Source organism: Miscanthus floridulus, chromosome 8, assembly GCF_019320115.1.
Source record: "Miscanthus floridulus cultivar M001 chromosome 8, ASM1932011v1, whole genome shotgun sequence".
In the NCBI taxonomy this organism is placed as follows: domain Eukaryota; kingdom Viridiplantae; phylum Streptophyta; class Magnoliopsida; order Poales; family Poaceae; genus Miscanthus; species Miscanthus floridulus.
The window spans coordinates 1,441,468-1,461,754 of record NC_089587.1 but is presented as its reverse complement, the minus strand read 5'-3'; the positions used below and the strand labels follow the sequence as shown (position 1 = coordinate 1,461,754).

Genomic DNA, 20,287 nt, shown 5'->3' with positions numbered 1-20,287 from the left:
AAGAATATATAAGCGTGCTCTTTGTTAATGTAACAATTTCGTTCGAAACCCCACTATCATCTTATTGTGAATTTACACTTCCATAAAATCATGCTTTAGGCCTAATACAACATTTACGTATGATCTGGTCCTGTACTTTGCTGTTCTGATGTTCTACTAAGAGCTCACGAGATGGAGCAGGAGTTGGGGTTGTCGTCGCTGAACATCGACGGGTACGATGAGTACTGGGTGTGGTAGAACGCAGCATTGTCCCAGCAGCCGCAGTCACAGGCGCAGCCATGATTTCGGCAGTGGCTATGATAGCTCCTGTAACCGTACCCGTACTCATACGACGGCGGCGGCACCATCTCGTGCTTGTGCTCGTGCACGGCTGCAGTCACCGTGCAGACTGGAACGCCAATCGCAGTCGCTGTGGTGTTGTCATGGTCCATCATCTTGTCAGGGACGCTCACGTCGGCAGAGCCCTGCTTCTTCTTCCTCTTGTTCTCATCATCCTTTTCGCTGCTGTCTCCCGTGCTGGCTGCAACGGTCACGGTGTGCTGCTGACGAACAAGGAGTGTCTCGAGGCGAGCAATGCGAAGAGAGTTGGCGACGGCGAGGTCGAGAATGCACCGGTCGATCTTGGCTTCCACCCCGTCGAGCGGGTCCGCCCGCCGGCGACGACGACGACGATGACGCTGCGAAGGAAGCGGCTGCTGCTGCGTTGGCACCGGCGCACCACCTGCAGCGCGCGGCCGAGCGCCTCCTCCAGCTTGTCCAGCAGCAGCCTCCGCGTCGCCGCGGCGTCCGCCGCCGCCGTCGTCCCGTCCTGCGCCGCCTCTAAGATGTCCTTGAGGCAACGGACACGCTCGGCGACCTTCTTGCAACGGCTCTTGTTCTGGCTCGCCGTCTCCACAGCTGCCAAGATGTCCTGCGCGATCCCCAATTCCCCATGACGGTGCGCACGCTGGCCAGCGACTCCATCGCGTAGAAGGCCTAGTAATTCGTGGGTCGGGGGGCCTAGTAACCCCATCATGTTGTCCTCTCTCTCTATATATCTCTCTCCTCTCTCTCTCTCTCTCTCTCTATATATATATATAAGTCTGATCAAATTGCTTTACTTGCACGAAATAGTAGAGCAGAGTACTGAGTACGGACCGCGTGAACCAAAATACCTAGTAACAACGTGCATGTGCTTCGTCGTTTCCCTGCATCATACATGTAGGCTTTGATGGGCGGCACATAAATCAATCCTAATTCATGTGGTTTGGAAGAGATCGAGATGAAATTTAGTTTAAGTTCCACTTCAATCCCTCCCAAACTATGTGAATTGGGGTGGATTTGTGTGCAGCCAAACAAGCCTGTAAACATGTCTGCACCTGCAGGTACTGCAGAGTGTAGACAGGTGGCCTTTTTCTGGATATGTTTTTCAAAATTGATTTGTCTTTCGTAATTTCTGTTATCAAGGACAAGCCTAAATTATATTTAAGCTATAATTATACCTACCTGATGAAAAAGACAACACGTTCAAATGTAAGCAAGAAATAATAACAAAATGATAATATAGTAGTATAAAAAAGTTTCTCTTATCATTAGCTAGTGCAATTTTAAGGTAATTGCTACACAATTTCTATACGAAGCAAGATTTGTTTTTTTTTCTGAAAAATATATATCTGAAGCAATAGCTTGCTATTCAAATATTGTGGCAGGTTGACCGCTAGAATCAGTAGACTACATTGGGCCGGCAGGAGCGTCATTGCATCAACGAAGGAAAAGGTTAATTAAGGCAAAAAGAGCAACACGTATAATAACCTAAATTCGTGATTCGTGAGTTCGTGGCAGTGCAGTTTTGAATTAGTCCCGCATGAACTATACAAATACTGCCCTCGTGGACTAACTGCAGGATGCTAACACGTACTCTCTTCGTCCCTAAACGTTAGTCGTCACAATTTGCGTGTCAATAATTTTGTCTCGATTTATAGAAAATACGTGTAATATTTCTATCTCCAAATAAATTTATTAAAAACTAGATTCAAATATCTATCCAATGATACTAATTATATATCATAAATATTAATATTTTTTAATACATATTTAGTCAAAGTTGTTTATCAGAAAACAAAAACGACAGACATTTAGGGACGTAGGGAGCAGCTTACACGTAGCTTCAAAACTAGGTTATGCATGTATAGAGTAATAGTAGTACTAGGATAGTGCACGCGCTTCGCTGCGTGAGCAAGGAGGCGTGTGTGCAAATTTTTTGAAAAAAAAAAACACAGTAGATGGAAATGAGGTTTCTGTGAAAAAAAGGGGATCAGGGGACATTTGCTGATTTTTCACAATTCTGGTGTGTCACGTGGTACGATATTGTGCGGTCAGGAGTGTGGTCCAGTTTTTTTTTTTTTTTTTTTTGTCCTTCGATTCAATTCCACACATAGTTTTATGACTTTTATTATCCCAAGAAAATACATTTCGTTTTTTCAGCATTCTGGCAAATATTCTTTTAAAGCAATGAAATTAGTAGTATTGTTAACATTTACCACCCTTTGTCCAAAATTATAGGTTGTTTTGACTTTTTAGATACATAATTTTTGCTGTACACCTAGATATATGATATGTCTAGATACATGATAAAAGTTATGAATGTAGAAAAGGCAAAACGACCTATACTTTGGAATGAAAGGTAGTATCTCGGTTAATATACAATTTGCAGTTTAACATAGTATCAGCATTTATGTATTTAAATATGGTTTCTATAAAGTGATACTTATTTGGTGTTATAAATATTAGTATATATTTTGTTTTAGATATGGTCAAATTTAAATTTAAAGTTTTTTAATTTGTTGAGAAATTAGAATTGTTTTTTAACAGTGGGAGTAGATGTCAAGTACGCAAATCAACACTCATTAGAAAATGGTTTGGAACTAGTACCACCGCGCACCCCCGCGGTGGTGGTGTGCAGTTGGCAGACGTACGTGTTTGTTTGGTTTGAGGGCCGGGTGGTATAGGGTGGGGCTCGTCCCTATATTTTCTGGATAAGATTATCATTAGATTCATATAGAGTATCTGGTTTAAAAGGATAGATAGATCCGTTCTCATTTCTTTTTTTTTTTGTTGGGTATAATAGCTTGTTCGTTTGGTCGTATTTGGCTTATAAGCCATGATTTATCAGCCAACGAATAATATTTTTCTCTCACACCAAATCAGCCAACAGTACTTTCAACCATGACTTATAAGTCAAACAAGCCCAAACGAATAGGACGTAAGAAAACGGAGGTCAGCGCGCGCCAAGTAATAAGAGGTTGTTTAGTTGTTGCCTTCTAGACATAAAAACAGTCAGGCAGTGTCGGTGTTTCGTACAAGCACCGACAAGTAGATTTATAGTAATGTGCGTTAGGCTCGGATGATGCGCTAAAGGACACAAGATTTATACTGGTTCGGGCTGAATGTCCCTACGTCTAATTTGTTGCTGCTCGTATTATTAGCACCGAAAATGGTTCGTAGTAGGGGTACAAACGATCGAGAGAGGGACTGATCCTAAGTCTCTGATGGAAGGGTCGAAAGGAGGCCAAGAGCTTGGTAGCAGCTTGACTGTGTGTTGTGTGTTGTGTCGTCAAAAATCTCCCCTCTGTTGGAGGAAGCACATCCCCTTTTATAGATGAAGGGGACGGCTTTACAAAGGTGAGGGCTAGGATGCGTACTCTATCTAGCCTTATGGCTCACGTCTACCTAGCCTGGTTTCCCATTCTGATGGGTGCGAAAGGATGATAAGCGCCTACACTACTGTCGATGTCTCTATAGAATGTCAAGATGGTTACAGAGTACTGCCCTGCGCAGGGTATGGGCTGTAGTACAGTGGTTTTAACTTATGAGCCTCGCACAGCCTTGCTCCGCATGCCTTCTGGTTCCTATGAGTCTCTGTCGGAGGGACGCGGGGTCGGGGTCCGGAGTAGCGCCGTGGGCAAGGTCTTCTGATTTGGTGGACCCGAGGGGTCGAGAAGCGGGTGCCGCTCCCTTGGGTCCATAACGTGGTGACGGTATATCCGTTATTCATGGAGATCGCAAATCCTTTTCTGGAGCGTAGTGGTTGTCGTATATCTTCGTCGGGTTCCGTGCCCCAGAGCTGAAGGCGGCGCCTACAACTCTACAGGGCGAGGAGCACGCATCTGTAATACTTTTCAGGCTCTGCTATGCCCGGAAGGGTCTAAAGCACCCGTCCCGTCGTTCCCTAGCGATACTTTTTCTGTCGGGGCGTAGGGTATGATCCTTGAAGCTGTGGTTGACCCGAACGTCTTGTCTTGCCCTGTACCCATCATCATGAGGGAACGGGGAGAAGTTGTCAGGCAAGACGAAACCAGTCTTTAGACATCGAGCGGGGAGAGGTTCGTCCTCGGTCGTCGGGCGAGGCAGAGACCAGTCCTTATCCCTTGGGCGAGATCGAGCCCGCCCCTCGGGGGTCGGACGAGGCGGAGTCTATCCCTCAGCCCTCGGGTGAGGCGGAGCTGGCCCAAAGGCGTCGTACGAGGCAGAGACTAGCCCTTAGCCCTCGGGCAAGGCGAGGCTGGCTCAAAGGCGTCGGGCGAGGCGGAGACTAGCCCTTAGCCCTCGTGCGAGGCGAGGCTGGCCCACGGGCGTCGGGTGAGACGGAGACTAGCCCTTAGCCCTCGGACGAGGCGGAGGTGTCCCAAAGGCGTCGGGCGAGGCGGAGCTGTCCCAAAGGCGTCGGGCGAGGCGGAACCAAACTCCCGTCATTCGGGCAAGGAACGTAGCGGCGCCCTTATCCATCCAGAAGTTTTTAACGTTCGATGGTTATTGGTTCCACCTTCTGGGGTTCCCCGGTATTAGGTCCCCGACAGACAGACAACTCCACCCTAGGCTAATGAGTGGTTTGCCTGACCCAAGCAACTTTTTAGTCTCCTAACAAACAGTTTTGGTAGCCCAGCCCAGATATGCCTCGGCTTACGTCACGAATATAATATGACCTTTTAAGATCAAACATAGCATGCTCTTCGACTCACTCCTCAACAGTTTTCTAAAGTTCACATATAAGTCTAGCTATCTCAAATTCATAGGGTGAAATATGAAATTGATTATATAGATTATCATGCTATGTTTCTACTCGATCTATAACTTATAGCATGTTCTTCGACTTGCTCTCTAACGGCAGAAATGCAACACATAAGCATCTCCCACATATGGCCAATACAAGTATATTTTTTACGTACAATTATATTATCTTAATTGGTCTATGATCGTCTAAATTATGATTATTAGAATAGATTTTAGTTCAAAGATCTAAACAGGCCCTAAAAGGAATAAACAGCCTGTTCGGCTGGGGCTGAAACAATCATATACGATCATGGATTATTACTGCTGTCTGATTTGGTGTAAAAAAATACTGTTCTAACTAAAAATTTACGATCATTTATGACCAAACGAACAGGCTGAAAGTCGTTCTTCTCCTGGATCTCATCTAAACACCTTTGCATCTAGACTCTAGAGCCGCCTAGTGCAGTCACTGTTCACTGGTCGTTGTTGTTTCTCTACGGAAACTTTGGCGCGGCGGCGGCGATAAGGCAGAGGCAGGCGGTCCTGCTGCCTTCTGGGAAGCTTCCTTGGACAGCGACTCACATCCACCGTGCATCCATTGTCTGATTGTCGTCACATCACCTTGATGATCCATATATTCTCCTCTGTCCTCTCCATGACTGCATTCAATCCGTAGCTAGCTGCAGCACAAAAAAAAAAAAAAACTCCCTCCGACCAAAAAGAATATCGCTATATGTTGCGTGCCAGTAAAAATAGTTCACGCTTAATTAAATTTCTAGCAAATACTATTTATATTTACGGTTTCAAAATAATTTATTACAAAAATACATTTCGTAATTAATCTAATGATATTTATTTAATAAATATTAATAATTTTTTATCTATAATTGATCGAACTTATAAGATACAAAATTATGATACTGTGCTCGAATTGCATTCTTTTCTAGATGGCTAATTTCAAGTCACGTTAGTCTTAAGGACAGTCTCCATGCTAAAACTATGACTATAGACACTACACACACAAATCAAATTAGCTGAGGATCGAAATATGACCTCGCGGCTAAGTTTTTGCAGCAAAACTGTTACGTGGGCGGACACGGACCAGCAGAGCTCTTGATCGAAGATGCTATATATATCTAGTGTGTACAGTATGCACAAAAGATCCCCCCTATAGCTAAGCTCGTGGAAGCTTCCAGGAAGCTCGCTCGCTCGCCTCCATGTCTGAATCTGATGTGTTGGTCCTAACGTCGCTTACGCCATCCTTGTCCTGCTCCAGGTCCAGCACCAGCATCGTATCATTCTCTTGTACCCATGGCCACTGTTCACATAGTATATGTGGTATTATTCAGCCTATTCGTTTGGTCGTACGTGGCTTATAAGTCATGACTTATCAGCCAACGAATAATATTTTTCTCTCACACCAAACCAGCCAACAATACTTTCAGCCATGACTTATAACTCAAACCAGTCCAAACAAACAAGGCAATTGACAATTTATGACAACAGTAGTGGGTAAGTATATATATTTCATGAACAATTTAATAGTATACCTATTTAGGCCCCGTTCGCTGGTCTGAATCTTGGCTAAAACTGGTTGAAAACACTGTTCCGACTGAAAGAACAAGCCGAATATGAGGTAAGCCGAACGGGAGCTTAATATCATGGATTTTGGCAATATTCATTCATTTATATATATATACACACACGCACACAAACTTGGTCAGATCTATGATACCAGTTTAGCTTAAGATAAAATTGAAAACTTCATTGTTATATGCTAACTATATATATATATATATATAATCCTTGCATTGCACGGGTAGGTCCAGCAGAGAGAATTCTAACGCGGGGCGGTCTGCCGGAGGTGACGATGTGAGTGACTGGATCAACCACGAGCTGCCTCGCCGACCAAGAGAGCCGCCCGCGCGCGTCCCCCAAACCTTTCCATTTCCATCGTTAAAAACACACGGCCGCCCAGCAGCCCATGTCAACCCACGCGCGCACGCATCCAAGACAACCGAAGCTTCCTCCTCCCCGCCCGCAGCGCCCGTCGCACGCACGGCAGCAGCCAGCAGCTAGCTAGCTACCCAAAGGCCGGACCAGAACCGCGCGCGCGCACATGGCGGCGTCCGCGAGCCGCCCCCACGCCGGCTGCCAGCGAGGAGTACGAGGACCTGCTGCCGGTGATGGGGGAGCGGCTGGGCACGGCGGGCCTGCTAGCGGAGCTGCGCGCGGGGTTCCGTCTACTGGCGGACCCAGCGCGGGGCGCCATCACGCCCGACAGCCTGCGGCGCGGGGCCGCCGCCGCGCTGGGCGTGGCCGGGATGGCGCCCGCCGAGGCGGCCGCCATGGTGCGGGAGGGCGACGCGGACGGCGACGGCGCGCTCAGCGAGGCCGAGTTCTGCGTCCTCATGATTCGGCTCAGCCCTGGCATCATGGCCGACGCTGAGGCGTGGCTCGCTGACGCCATCGCCGACGAGCTGCGGATGATGGATGGCGATGGCATGGCGCCCATGGAAGATGATGCTGATGCTGCTGCGGATGACGGTGATGGTGGCGCCGGTGGCCAAGACCACGCCACCGCCCGGCCCTGCTGGTGCTCCTGCTACCGCCGCCGCCCGCCGGTCGTCGGTTTGATCGATGCATTGGTCTTGGTCCACGCACGTGTATTAGTCTGTGCCGTGATTACTGTGACCTTTTCGTGCTTAATTACCTTGTTTTGTAATTAAAATTACCACTCGTCATGTTCGTTGGTTATTACTGTATGATGAAATACGGCGGTGGCTCTTCTTCGATGTACTGCGTATGCGTATTGGTACTTCCTGTGGTAATAATAAGGTAATTAATAATAACTATGCGAATTATGTGTATTCCTGCAAATGTTGGTGCTCTCAAGAGTCAAGCCTCTAAACCTGGAGTAACTAATTTCCTGTCAAAACAGTGACAGTGTGAGCGTGGAAGCATCAGAGCATTTACACTTTCTGTTGACAATTTGTCCCGGAATGAAAAGAGAAAGCGATTTTTTTTTTTGGTACTAAAAAGGACTCCGGCAGGGGGAAACTTGTAAGCATAGCAGATATAGCCAAATATCATCGTCATAGGTTGGAAAATTTTGAGCATGCTTTGTAATGCGTTCAAATTAAAAAATTGGAATCAACTTGGAATTTTATCAGCATAACACACATCCCTAGAATTAGCGTATTAGAGCAAGGCTAATAATACAGCCGGCTGCTGGCTGTATGAATCATTGCATCCTATCTCTCAGGTTTCTTGGTTCTTGCGTCAAGCCGGCTAGAAGCTTACAATTTGCTTCTCCTCTCTCTCCTTCTCTCTCCCCTTCACCTCATCATTTAGCTTGCTTGTAGCCCCTTATTATACTTGTTCTTACTCTAACTCTAACTTGAAGAGTACCGTAGAGGATTAAGGAATTGTTTCAGCCTACTCGCTTGTTGCTTCAGTCAGAGCTTATCAGCCAGCTAATAGTGTTTTCCTCTCACAACAAATCAGCACCAGCCGAGCTTATCAAGGCCAGAAAACAACTAGCGAACAGAGCCGTTGTCATTGATTTAGGAGCAGAGGGGGAAGGTAACTTATCAAGTGAGGATGACAATGGCTTTGTTGACAGCGAATAATGAAACGGAGGATGGTGATAATCAATTTATAGATAACGTTGATAAGCAAAGTTTTTTTTTTGAAACAAACGTTGATAAGCAAAGTCATAGACCCAAGTAAGGAGGACTGAGATTTTTTTTTACGGCTCGGAGGGTGGGGGGCTACTTGCATACTTTGAGGCGCTCCTCGCTCACATGTGGCTCAGGTGACAGTGTTATCCAAACTCTAACTGACTACTTTGGCAGGCAAGGGATCCCAAAGGTTTCCCCGCGACTTTCCCAGGCCGAGAAAACATACGGCGACTTTCCTTGTGCCAATCTACCGCGCTCTTTGGAAGCATGCCCACATGGGGACAGAAGCCCATTTCCGGTGTATGTTTCAAGTGTTTTAGGTGTACTGTTGCAAGCATGGTCGTGCCGTCAAAATTTGAGGCCTTGTTCCAAACTTTAAAAGAGGCCCTACTGGCCTTAAAAAATAAAATGATATATGCACACATAGCAATGCGATAAATAAAAAATCATACCTATTTATTTTGTGATTGCATAATTTTTATTTGAACACAATATCATTCTCTTAGTGTTCTTTAAATTATTTAACAGAATTAAAATAAAAAGACTTGTTTTCACTTGTTGAGTAGTAATTTGTGACCCTCACAAAAAAAAAGAGTAGTAATTTGTGTTTTTTATTGGATGTGAGTGTATGCACCATCGACCGTTTTGCGCAATACAATAATTCTGCATCTACTTATAGCAACAAGTAATTATTCATTAACATAAAAAAAATTGATAAATATAAGATAATTAGTCAATTAGATAATTACCTTCCACGAGTTCAGGTCTTTAGGAATAAGGAATTTACCCCTTGTGACCTACACCTGGACGCTGGCCTCCAGACCTCCACTATCCATCCGGCTTGTAGCTTGCTTGATCACGGCGATGGAGAGACAGTGAAGTCAGGACGGGAGAGCTGGGGAGACGGATTGCTGTAGATGGACTGCCATGCGCCGGCTTGCTTGATCATGAAGACGGGAGACGGGGGAAGTCAGGATGGGACTACGGGAGAGATAGGGAGACAGATCGACGTAGATTGATTCAGGTAGCGCGATATAGGAAGAGACGCAGCGTCAGGAATAATATGAAAGTCAGCAGGGCTTAATGCGCCATAATTTTTGGGGCCTCTTGGAATTTGGGACCCTGTATGAACGGCACGGCTTGCACGCCCGCCGGCACAGCCCTGGTTGCAAGCCTCTGTTCAAAATATTTCATCTATTTTAGGCGTATGTTGTAAGTGTTTTATCTAAATGTTGCATATTATCTGGTGTTGCATATGTTTTAGAAAACATATGTTGCATGTGTCTATTCAAAATATTTTATCTGTTTCAGACATATGTTATAAATATTTTATCTGAATATTGCATAAATTGTAGTAGCTATACATTTATATTGCAACGTTGCAAATGTTTCACAAGCGCTTTACATTGCAACATTAACCAGCGCAGGAAGCGAGACCTGCGGTTCCCCTTTTGTGCGCGAAAAGCAAAGCTGGCGTGGGGTGGTCCTCACCTACAATCCTACATGCGCAGCAGAGGCACGAGCACGCAACAGCATGCGGAGGCAGACGGGCAAGCACAACAGTTGCAGCCGTATGCGATCAGGCGGGGCAGGCTCAGCAGAAGGTGGGGCGAGCGCAACGGGTGTTAGGCCCTGTTTGGTATAGCTCATCTGAGTTTTGCTTATAAGCTGAGTACGATTATCTGATAAGTCGCGATACGTAAAATCTAAGCTGAGCGTTTGGCTAACTCGATTATTTTGGGATGAACATTTTGCACTAGGAACCCTGACTTTTCTTAAACTATGTAGCACTGTTTACTATTGTTTTTATGAGTCTATAGCCTTACAACTAGACCCAAATAAAAGTTTATATTTACGTCTAGGTCCTTCTTCGTGGGGGAGAAGCTACGGCTGTGGGCTCCGAGAGGGGGAGGAGCTCCGGCGGCTAGCGAAGTTGTGGGCGGGTGGGGCGGCGGAGTTGCGGGTGGTAGGCGGAGAAGCGAGCTGGCGGATCCGTCGACGGAGCTGTGGACGGGCGGATCCACCGGCAGAGCTGCTGGCGGGCATCGTGGGTCGGTAGTGTCGACCTCTGGCGTCGGTTGAAGCTCAGAGGGAGGCATTGGGGACAAAGTTGCTGGCCTCGGATTCGCTCGGCGCTAGAGAGGAAGCCGACGCTGGCCTTGGACCCGCCCGGCGCTGGGAAGGAAACCGCCGCTAGCCTCAGATCCGCCTGGCGCTGGGGAGGTCGTTGCTGTCGCCGAGGACGCCCGATCCGGCACCGCCGGTGGTGGATCTGCCCTAGGGGAGGCCACGACCGAGCTAGAGAGAGGCGGCGGCTAGGATGAAGGGAGGTGACGGCGGTGGAGTATAGGCATATAGCGAGCGTCGAGAGAGATCGAGAGAGAGAGAGAGAGAGAGCTCGGGAGGATTGGCATCGGGCACGGGATGACAGGACCGCTCGGGGTCGGGAGGGAGGAGGGGCATGAAGAGAAACACGGTCGCGGTTTCGGAAAAGCAAGGTCGAGCTCGCGATTTCAGTAACGTTGTGGGCGACTGAAGATCGCGGAAGCGCGTTCGCAATCAGGCCCAGATCGCAGAGCATTTGTGCGGGATTATTTGCTTATTGGGCTCAAAAGCTGAGCAAACGCTGCCTCAAACAGGCCTACCAGGCCATCAACGACTGTTCCTGACTCTCAAACACGAATTAAGGTCTTGTTTAGTTCCCCCCTAAAAGTTTACACCTTATCCCATCGAATATTTGGACACATAGAGTATTAAATATAGACTAAAAGAATAACTAATTACATAAATTGCGACTACTTTGCGAGACAAATCTTTTAAGTCTAATTAGTCTATAATTTGATAATGTGGTGCTATAGTAACACATGCTGTCGGGTACCATGAAACGGGGTACCCCGAACGTTTACCGAAAGAATCACTTAAGCCCTATCAAAGACAAAGCCAAAAGGTAAACCATCGGTTGACCTCCGGCATTGTCCGAGCCCACCGGCTCTCCGCCTCGCACGAGGCCTCGCACGGGAGGCCTCGACAGCCTGCCAAATCTCTGTCTCGCGCGAGGCCTCGCACGGGAGGTCTCGACGAGGAACCAATTCTCCGTCTCGCCCGAGGCCCCGCGCATAAAGCCTCGAATGAGACAGCGATTCTCGATATCGCTCGAGGCCGGCTCGGCAACAACCCGTCGCCTCTGCCTCGACCAGTCTCCCCGACAGCGCGTCGTGTCCCATTAATGCGCCAACTACTCCCGCGATGTCAGCCGAACGACGGCTCGACACTGCAGAGTGGCCGATGAGACAAGAAGCCGCATCAGCACCATACCGACCTGGACAGGGCGCGGCGGGGATTACTGGCCACTGTGCTCTGGTGCTGTGCCCCCGATCAGCGCCTGCACTACACTGTGCTCTGGGGCTAGGTGGCACAGTGTAGTCTCTAGGGCGGGGGTTAGGTGGCACAGTGTAGTGCAGGCGCTGATCGTGGGCACAGCACTAGAGCACAGTGGCCGGTAATCCCCGCCGCGCCCTGTCCAGGTCGATATGGCGCTGATGCGACTTCTTGTCTCATCGGCACTCTGTAGTGTCGAGCCGTCGTTCGGCTGATATCGCAGGAGTAGTTGGCGCATTAATGGGACGCGACGCGTTGTCGGGGAGACTGGTCGAGGCGGAGGCGACGGGTTGTTGCTGAGCCGGCCTCGAGCGATATCGAGAATCGCTGTCTCGTTCGAGGCTTTACGCGCGGGGCCTCGGGCGAGACGGAGAATTGGTTCCTCGTCGAGGCCTCACGTGCGAGGCCTCGCGCGAGACGGAGATTTGGCAGGCCGTCGAGGCCTCCCGTGCGAGGCCTCGTGCGAGGCGGAGAGCCGGTGGGCTCGAACAATGCCAGAGGTCAACCGATGGTTTACCTTTTGGCTTTGTCTTTGATAGGGCTTAAGTGATTCTTTCGGTAAACGTTCGGGGTACCCCGTTTCATGGTACCCGACACATACGCTAATGATGAATTAATTAGGCTTAATAAATTCGTCTCGCGGCTTACTGATGGATTCTATAATTTGTTCCTCTACATGACACCTGATATGACACCTCAAAACTTTATAACCTGCAACTAAACCGGACGCGTCGCGCTCTAGGAATCGTCGACGCCACCGAGTGCCCTCCTGCTCCCTCCGCGTATTGACGCAGGCCACATGTAATCTTCACCAGCAAAAAAAAGAGGAAACGTCTGCTCAACAACCGGTTGTTTTAGGCTCACCTGTCAACTAAAATTTTCTTATACACTTATACTGTCTTGTAGTTATATTTATACTGTCTTGTTACTATATATATAATAATTTTTTTAATATAATTTATTGAAAAAATGATGTAATTTGAGAATAACACAAATATATATTATTTTTTCAAAAAGATTTACAAATTATTTCTATGAATTCTAGACATCAGAGAAATATATATCAAATTATCCACAAATTCTTCAGAAATAAAAAAAAACAAAATCCACGTAAGGAGGTGAGGAGGAGAGATTATCGCAGGATGTTTCGTACTCGTGTTCGTGTGTCAGGCTTGCTTGACGCTGAGCGAACGCACGCACAGGGATACATCGCACGCACGGCGCCAGCATGATCAGCAGCGCGGGGGAGGCCGACGCTTCCACATCGCACAGATCATTAGCCTTTCTGAAAAACAAAAACAAAAAAAACTCACCTCGCCGCCTCCTGTGCCGGAACAACGCGCCTCGCCGCCTCCGCTTTCACTTCTACCTCCTCCCCTTCTCCTCTTCCCTGCCTGCGCCGCGGCAAATGCAGGTGCACGGCCGTACCGGTGGTTGTGCGCGTGGCCTCCATCCTTTCCAGCGTTCGCCCTGGCTGATCCGTCCGCGGTTACGGTCTTTCCGCTTCCCCGCCGGTCGACGTCGACTGGCGACGTGATGCTGCTGCCGCCGCCGTCTAGCTGTCCAACAGGGCCCGAGTACTGCCGCTGGTTGGAGCGTCCGGAACGAGGAGTTAGAGCTGTCGAACGACGACAAGCCTGGAGAAGGACGCCCGGTCGCTTAGCAACAAGGAGCCGCCCACCGTGGACTAGTTCGACGGGCTGTATTACAGGATAAAATCATCATTTCGTCCGTTTGTTTGACACCATTAAAAAGAAAAACGGACAGAATAGTTTGGAAAGAAAAAAAATTCAGAACGGTCACACTCATGGAAACTTAACTTTTTTAATAACTTATACGTAATTATTAATTTTTTAAATGACACACGAGGAAAAGCCTATGTATATTTGGTTTTAGATTCAGAAGAGAAGCGGGGAAAACAGAGGAGAAGCAGAAGAAGTCAAGGAGAGGTGCAAGAAGCTGCTCCCGGCGAAATCAGCTCCAAGTGATCTGGGCCATTGGATAGAAGATCTAACGGAGAAGAAAGAGGAGAAAAATTAGGATGATGTGGCTGGTTGTTCTGGACGAAAGCTCCACGGTATTCTAGGGGTTATATATATATATCAATATTATTATATTATATTATATTATATTATATTATATTATATTATATTATATTATATTATATTATATTATATTATATTATATTATAAAAAGCAGGAAAGACACCTGGACGTAGCAAATCGAAAGAAAGAATCGAGGAATGGGCCGTTGATCACGTAAATCGTGGCGCTGCTACAGATGGGTCCACCAAGCAGCAGCTTTTTCTGACTGCCGGCTGGCCCAGCTGGTGGACCTACAGTTGGGCCGGGCCGGGTCTCGTTTCCCTCTCACGCCTGGCGCCGCCACGCGCGGGAGATGGATCGGCCACGTCGTCGGCTTCCTCCGCACCGCACGAGGAAAACGGCGGCAACCAAAAAGCGAACGCCACGTCGCCTCGCGTGCATCACGCCACGCTCTTCTCCGGTCCTCCAGAGAGAACGAGAGCGAGCAGAGCACACGCTGCCTCCTGTGCCTGCACTGGCGCACTGCACAGCACAGAGCACACTTTGTCGTCTCGTCCACTCGGTCGATCGCCTTATCTCCTCCCCCGCCCTCCATCCCCCCCCACCAACCAGTCACCGCCTCACCGGCCAGCCACGCCTCGGCCTTGACCATTGCCCGCTAGGCCGCTACGCGAATTGAAGAAGCAGCAGCAGCGCCATGGCCGCGCCGCTCACGGCCGTCCGGGCCCGGCTCCTCCCGGTGACCTGCACCGCCTCCGGTACCGGCGGGCCCCCACCAACGTCCAAGAACAGCAACAGGCCGCATCTACTACCAGCACCAACCACCGTCACCGCTCCTCCCCTGCTGCGCCTGGAGGCGGTGGCGCCGGCGTCCGTCGCCGCGGCGGTCACGGCGCTGCTGGCGCTGCCGCCGGACGAGGCGCTGGCGGTGGGCGGCGAGTTCGGGATCCTGGAGGGCCGGAGCTTCGCGCTGCTGCACCCGCTCGTCATGGGCGGGCTCTTCGCATACACGCTCTGGGCGGGGTACCTCGGCTGGCAGTGGCGCCGGGTGCGAACCATCCAGGACGAGGTCAACGAGCTCAAGAAGCAGCTCAAGCCCGCCGCCACTCCCGCCGCGGTCGGAGCCGGCGCGGACTCCTCCCCGCCTCCCGCTCCCAAATCGCCGGTGGAGATCAAGATCGAGGAGCTCACCGAGGAGCGGAAGGCGCTGATCAAGGGGTCGTTCCGGGACCGGCATTTCAACGCGGGGTCCATCCTGCTCGGCCTCGGCGTGCTCGAGTCCGTCGGCGGCGCGCTCAACACCTGGTTCCGCACCGGCAAGCTGTTCCCGGGCCCGCACCTCTTCGCGGGCGCTGCCATCACCGTCCTGTGGGCGGCCGCGGCCGCGCTCGTCCCGGCGATGCAGAAGGGGGACGAGACCGCACGCAGCCTCCACATCGCGCTCAACGCCGTCAACGTGCTGCTCTTCGTCTGGCAGATCCCCACCGGACTCGAGATCGTCGGCAAGGTCTTCGAGTTCACCACCTGGCCATGAGTGAATCGTCACCGTGCCTCGCCGTGCGTGCGTGCGTGTCTCCAGCGACCACCATATGCTTGCTTGCCATGCGCATCCTTCGTGCTCACCCCTCGCTCTGCACGTCTCTTCTCATCTCTTCCGTCCCATTGCTAATTACTACTCGTATAGGTTGTTGATGACTTTTTGATAGCCGCGCCGTGTGTTGAGTTTTTTAAATCAGTTCAGTCTCCATGTATTAGGTTGTTTCCTTGGCCTGTCGAAGTCGATCCATGTTCGTTCTTTATACACTACACGAGTACTAAGAGCTCGTTTTGCAGCACACAGTTCTTTAGTTTAGTTGAATCACCAAAATCTATGCAGCAATATATTGAGTTCCATGTTATGAATTGAAGGGCTCTGTTTCGAATTGTAAGTCATTTTAACATACTATATATCTGGCTACAATGTATATTAAAGTGTGTAACAAAAGCTACAGATAGAATTTTAATTTGGATCAGGGAATACAACACTGCTGCTGACCTGCTGTGCAGGAAACTAATTCATGGCAATGCCATTGTGGTTTGTACTCAAAACAGAAAAAAAACTAAAGAGAACTCTGGACTCTGAATTTGGCAAAAATTATATACTACCAACTCTATCAAACTAACTGGTATTGAGCTCTGAATTTGGCAAAAACCATTCAGAAGTATGGCAAGCTTCCCATCTTGTGAAGATGTGATGATTATCCATCTGTTTTTGGCTGGTGCTGTCAGAAGTTGGAATAAACAGTTTGATTTCAAAAGCCAAAAGCTACAGCCTGTTTGGGAGGCCGTATCGTATCGTGGATTATTTACTGCTGGCTGGTTTGATGTGAGAGAAAAACACTGTTCCTGGCTAAAAATTTACGATCGTTTACGAGCAAGCGAACAGGCTGTATATATCTGATTTAGAAGCTAAAGGCACACTTAGACCACTCTTTGCTCGATTATGTAGGACATTACAAAACAGACTATTTAGCATTCCAAGAAGTCAACTTTTACAAGCAGCCTACATCATCAGTAGATGACCCGAAATCACATCAACAAAGTCTTCTAGATTAATAATAAAATAAAAAAATGCAGCAGTGGAAAAGGTTAACATTTTTCACACGTTTCCAGCAGAAGCATATATGCAAACAGTTTTCCAAGTTACATAGAAACTTGGTTAATTTGTAGCTTCAAGTTACTCAATACATGGAAAAAGATCATCACGTTAAGTTCCTCACATAGTCATTCCAACCAGCAAGCCAAATAAAACGAGTATTTAGTAAGCTACGACGCCTAGTTTCCCATCCACAACGGTCGATGGTATCAATGCTCAGCACTCAGCAGAGTAGGGGTGGTAAGGATCATGATAGCCAAACGCAAATTCTCCTGGGTATGGATGCAGCACATGGGAGCGACGATAGCACATTTCACAGACTTTCCCCACATTGTTATGTCCACACGCAAACATCTTCTGCATGCCAGGACGTGGAACATCAAAGCGACAGTAGCATGTCTTGCAAATGAAATCAACTGCAGAAAGCCGGGCAATATATTAAAAAATTGCAGATTTGGCACCCACTGTTGGGTAAAATATCTGCTCTGATCGGTAGTTATTATTCTGCAGTGCAGCATCACTCAGTAACCACTGTGCAAATCAAGCAGCAGCCACAGCTGCGGCTGCAGAAGTGCAGCCGAGCACCATCATGTTGCAATGTTTCAAAAAAATCATCACAAAAATCATGTATGTACTACACATAAAGTTAAATATGGTTGCAATAAATCAGGTGTCAGGAAATAAACAGACAAGCAGTCAGGCTGGCACTGTTCATCTTGTGATGACAGTGACACTTGTGTTTTCTGAATCTCAACATCAAAGATGAATTTCAACCTGAATTGTTGCGTCTACAATTAACTTAGGTTTTGGTACATGCATGATTTTTCTGAAACATTGCAACACAATATTTTACCTAAAGGATGCTCGCAGAAAAAAATATACACATATATATTTTACCTAAAGGAGCCATATAATTTTCCTACATAAAAATAAGTCCAGAAATCCAATCGTGAAGTGTGTGTGTGGGTGGGTGGGTTGGGGGGGGGGGGGGGGGGTCATACATATGCCAGTCCGACGTGCAGACCACCAAAGAGGGAAACCCAAGACACTGTAGGCTTCAGTAACTGGTTCATCTGAAAACAGGAGACAGAAATTAATTTCTGCAGAGGCAGTAATCAGGTTTGTTTATTATATAAAAAGGTGCAAACAGAGCATAATTGTTCAACAATTCTAATTGCAAATACACCGTATACAAACTATAAAGACGGCCCCCAATTGTATCACTTCCTCTTGTTCTCGATAAAACTACGCGCAGGAAGGGAAAGGTGGGCAGCAGCAATGTGTGAGGTGGTGGCCACATGGAAGTGGCTAAAAATTTAGAGTATGCCTTTGCGCCACTGTTACTTTCCAAATCATAGTCATCAAATGCATCATTCATGATCTACGATAACATGGGTCCTAAAATATGCACAAAAGTGAATCTTGGGTATTCAGCGGTAAGGATATGGCGTGCATGCCTTCTAATGAGGATCTTATGGTGTTTCCCTTTTTTTTCTACATTTGACACTAGCAAACGAGAATGATCTTCCAATGAACACATATGAAATAGGTGTGCTGTAAGAAAAACAAGAGAGAGAATGCATCAAGCTGGAAAGAAGTAGATGATACCTAAGGTGGTGCAAGTGACGACTCCATGGAAACCATTTCTATAAGCAAGCTCGAAGAAGAAGAGAGTCCGTGGAGCAGGCAGGAATGAGAAGCAACCAGAGCGCTTCTTACGAGCCACAAAGTTTCCATGAGTCCAGCAAATGCCATTGTGAAAATGGGGATGCCGAGACACCTTGCCAGGAGCAGGCTCATACTCATCGCCCTGACTCAACCAATCATCATTCACACGGTAAGGAAATTGGTAAGTGCAGCAAGGTAAACAGAAAAACAAACAAATAAATAAAGAAGCGCGAATGATTTGAGTTCACTGGTCCATTCCCTTACTTTTTTTCCACCACGGTCGAAACCAAATTTCATTACTGAACACAACGAAATTACAGAGTTTTGCGAAACGTATGACAAACCATGCAAACATAGTGTTAAATCCATCTCTCCTCGGCACCCAGGGTCCAGGAAGAGAGGCAGCCCAAGCCACAGCGCGTAAGGATACTACCAGCTACAACTGTTAAAACTTAGCAGCACTCCGACTTCTGACACACCCCCCCCCCCCCCCCCCCCCCCCCCCCCCCCCCCCCCCAAAACATTGGCTGACACAGTATGCATATTGGTCCATTCCCTTACTAAGTCAGTTCTTCTATACTTGTCGGTAGTCACTAGGCCATCGACAGTACCCAACCCAACTTTGAGCCTTTTTTTTAAAAAAATTGCCAGAAAAGTTTGCCAAAGTTGTGTCAAACAGAAAGATCTACTAACTGGTTTTCATGTGACAAACAGAAACAATAGAATATTTCACATGTATTGGTGATTCATTCATATTCTATTGCTGCCTATGGTTAACCCAATTCAGAACGGTGACAGGGCAGTTTGCCATGCATTCATCCATTTAATCAGTGCGTGCAATGCAAATAGGGTCTATGCAAAGCGTAATGTAGGATAGATCACGAACCGAATGCATAGAGTTGTAGTGCTGCAGGCATTCCGTGACAAGCTGGCGATCCATAGCTAATCGCTTGAAGTACCCCGGCGTTTTGTGTCTTCAACAGAAATCGAACACGGTTGAATTATAACATACTCAAGCGAAAGCGAAAACCAGAATCGGATGGATGGGGATGGAGCGAGGAGTTACCGTTCAAGCATTTCGAGCTGTTCGTCATCCAGCGGATGACAGACAGGGATGGAGTCGGGATCAAATCGGACGAAGAACCGGCGCCACAGCCGCGCGAGGCGAGGAGAACGGCCCGGGTGCTGGCCGTGGCCGGGGAAGCAACATCTTCTCCCTCTCCTCGGCTGCGGCGGCGCGCATGGCGCGGATGCGGGCCTCCACATCCAAGGATGCGGCGGCGCGGGGGGCCTTGGCATCCGGCGCTGGCACGACTCCGACGAGGGGACTAGTCTCCGTCTCCGCGGCCATGGCTGCTCCGATCCGAGCCGATCGGTTGCTGCTAGGGTTAGCGTTAGAAGGAACTTGGCCTGGTGCGACCCAGGGGGGAGGAAAAGACCCTTTTATTAATAAATAATAATATATTCTCCGAACCGAAAAAAGAAAGGCGACCGGCCCGGACACGGGACACGCGGCCACCGAAGATAGACGGGAGTCTATGCTGGTCAGACCAAGACGACGGGGAAGTCGGTGAACAAGACGGATCGGTCGGCCCGGACGCTAAACCCTCTTCCCCTTCCTGACCCTCCCTTCTCTCTTTTCTAGAACCTTCCTGTGCCTCTCTACTCCCAGGAAGCGCGGGATCTCGCCATTCCCAGCGAAGCGGGGCGGAGGAAGAGGGTGGGAAGGTGCGGAGTGGAGGAAGAAGGCGGGAAGGTCGACGACTCCATCGCCTCCGCGTACAATCCAGAGGTATAATTATACGCCGCGGCAAAACCCCTCTCTCTCTCTCTCTCTCTCGTTGCGACAA

The 20,287-nt window shown here is 48.3% G+C and overlaps 1 protein-coding gene and 2 pseudogenes across 1 annotated transcript; 2 read left to right on the top strand and 1 right to left on the bottom strand.

Moving 5' to 3' along the window:
- Positions 1–6,834: 6,834 nt before the first annotated feature.
- LOC136470850 (calcium-binding protein KIC-like) lies at positions 6,835–7,898 on the top strand (annotated as a pseudogene).
- Positions 7,899–14,715: 6,817 nt separating this feature from the next.
- LOC136470849 (uncharacterized) lies at positions 14,716–16,062 on the top strand. Its single transcript, XM_066468587.1, has one exon. The coding sequence runs from the start codon at positions 14,832–14,834 to the stop codon at positions 15,666–15,668; it is 837 nt and encodes a 278-aa protein (XP_066324684.1). The 5' UTR covers positions 14,716–14,831; the 3' UTR covers positions 15,669–16,062.
- Positions 16,063–16,768: 706 nt separating this feature from the next.
- On the bottom strand, positions 16,769–19,896 carry LOC136470848 (uncharacterized; annotated as a pseudogene).
- Between the last annotated feature and the right edge of the window lie 391 nt (positions 19,897–20,287).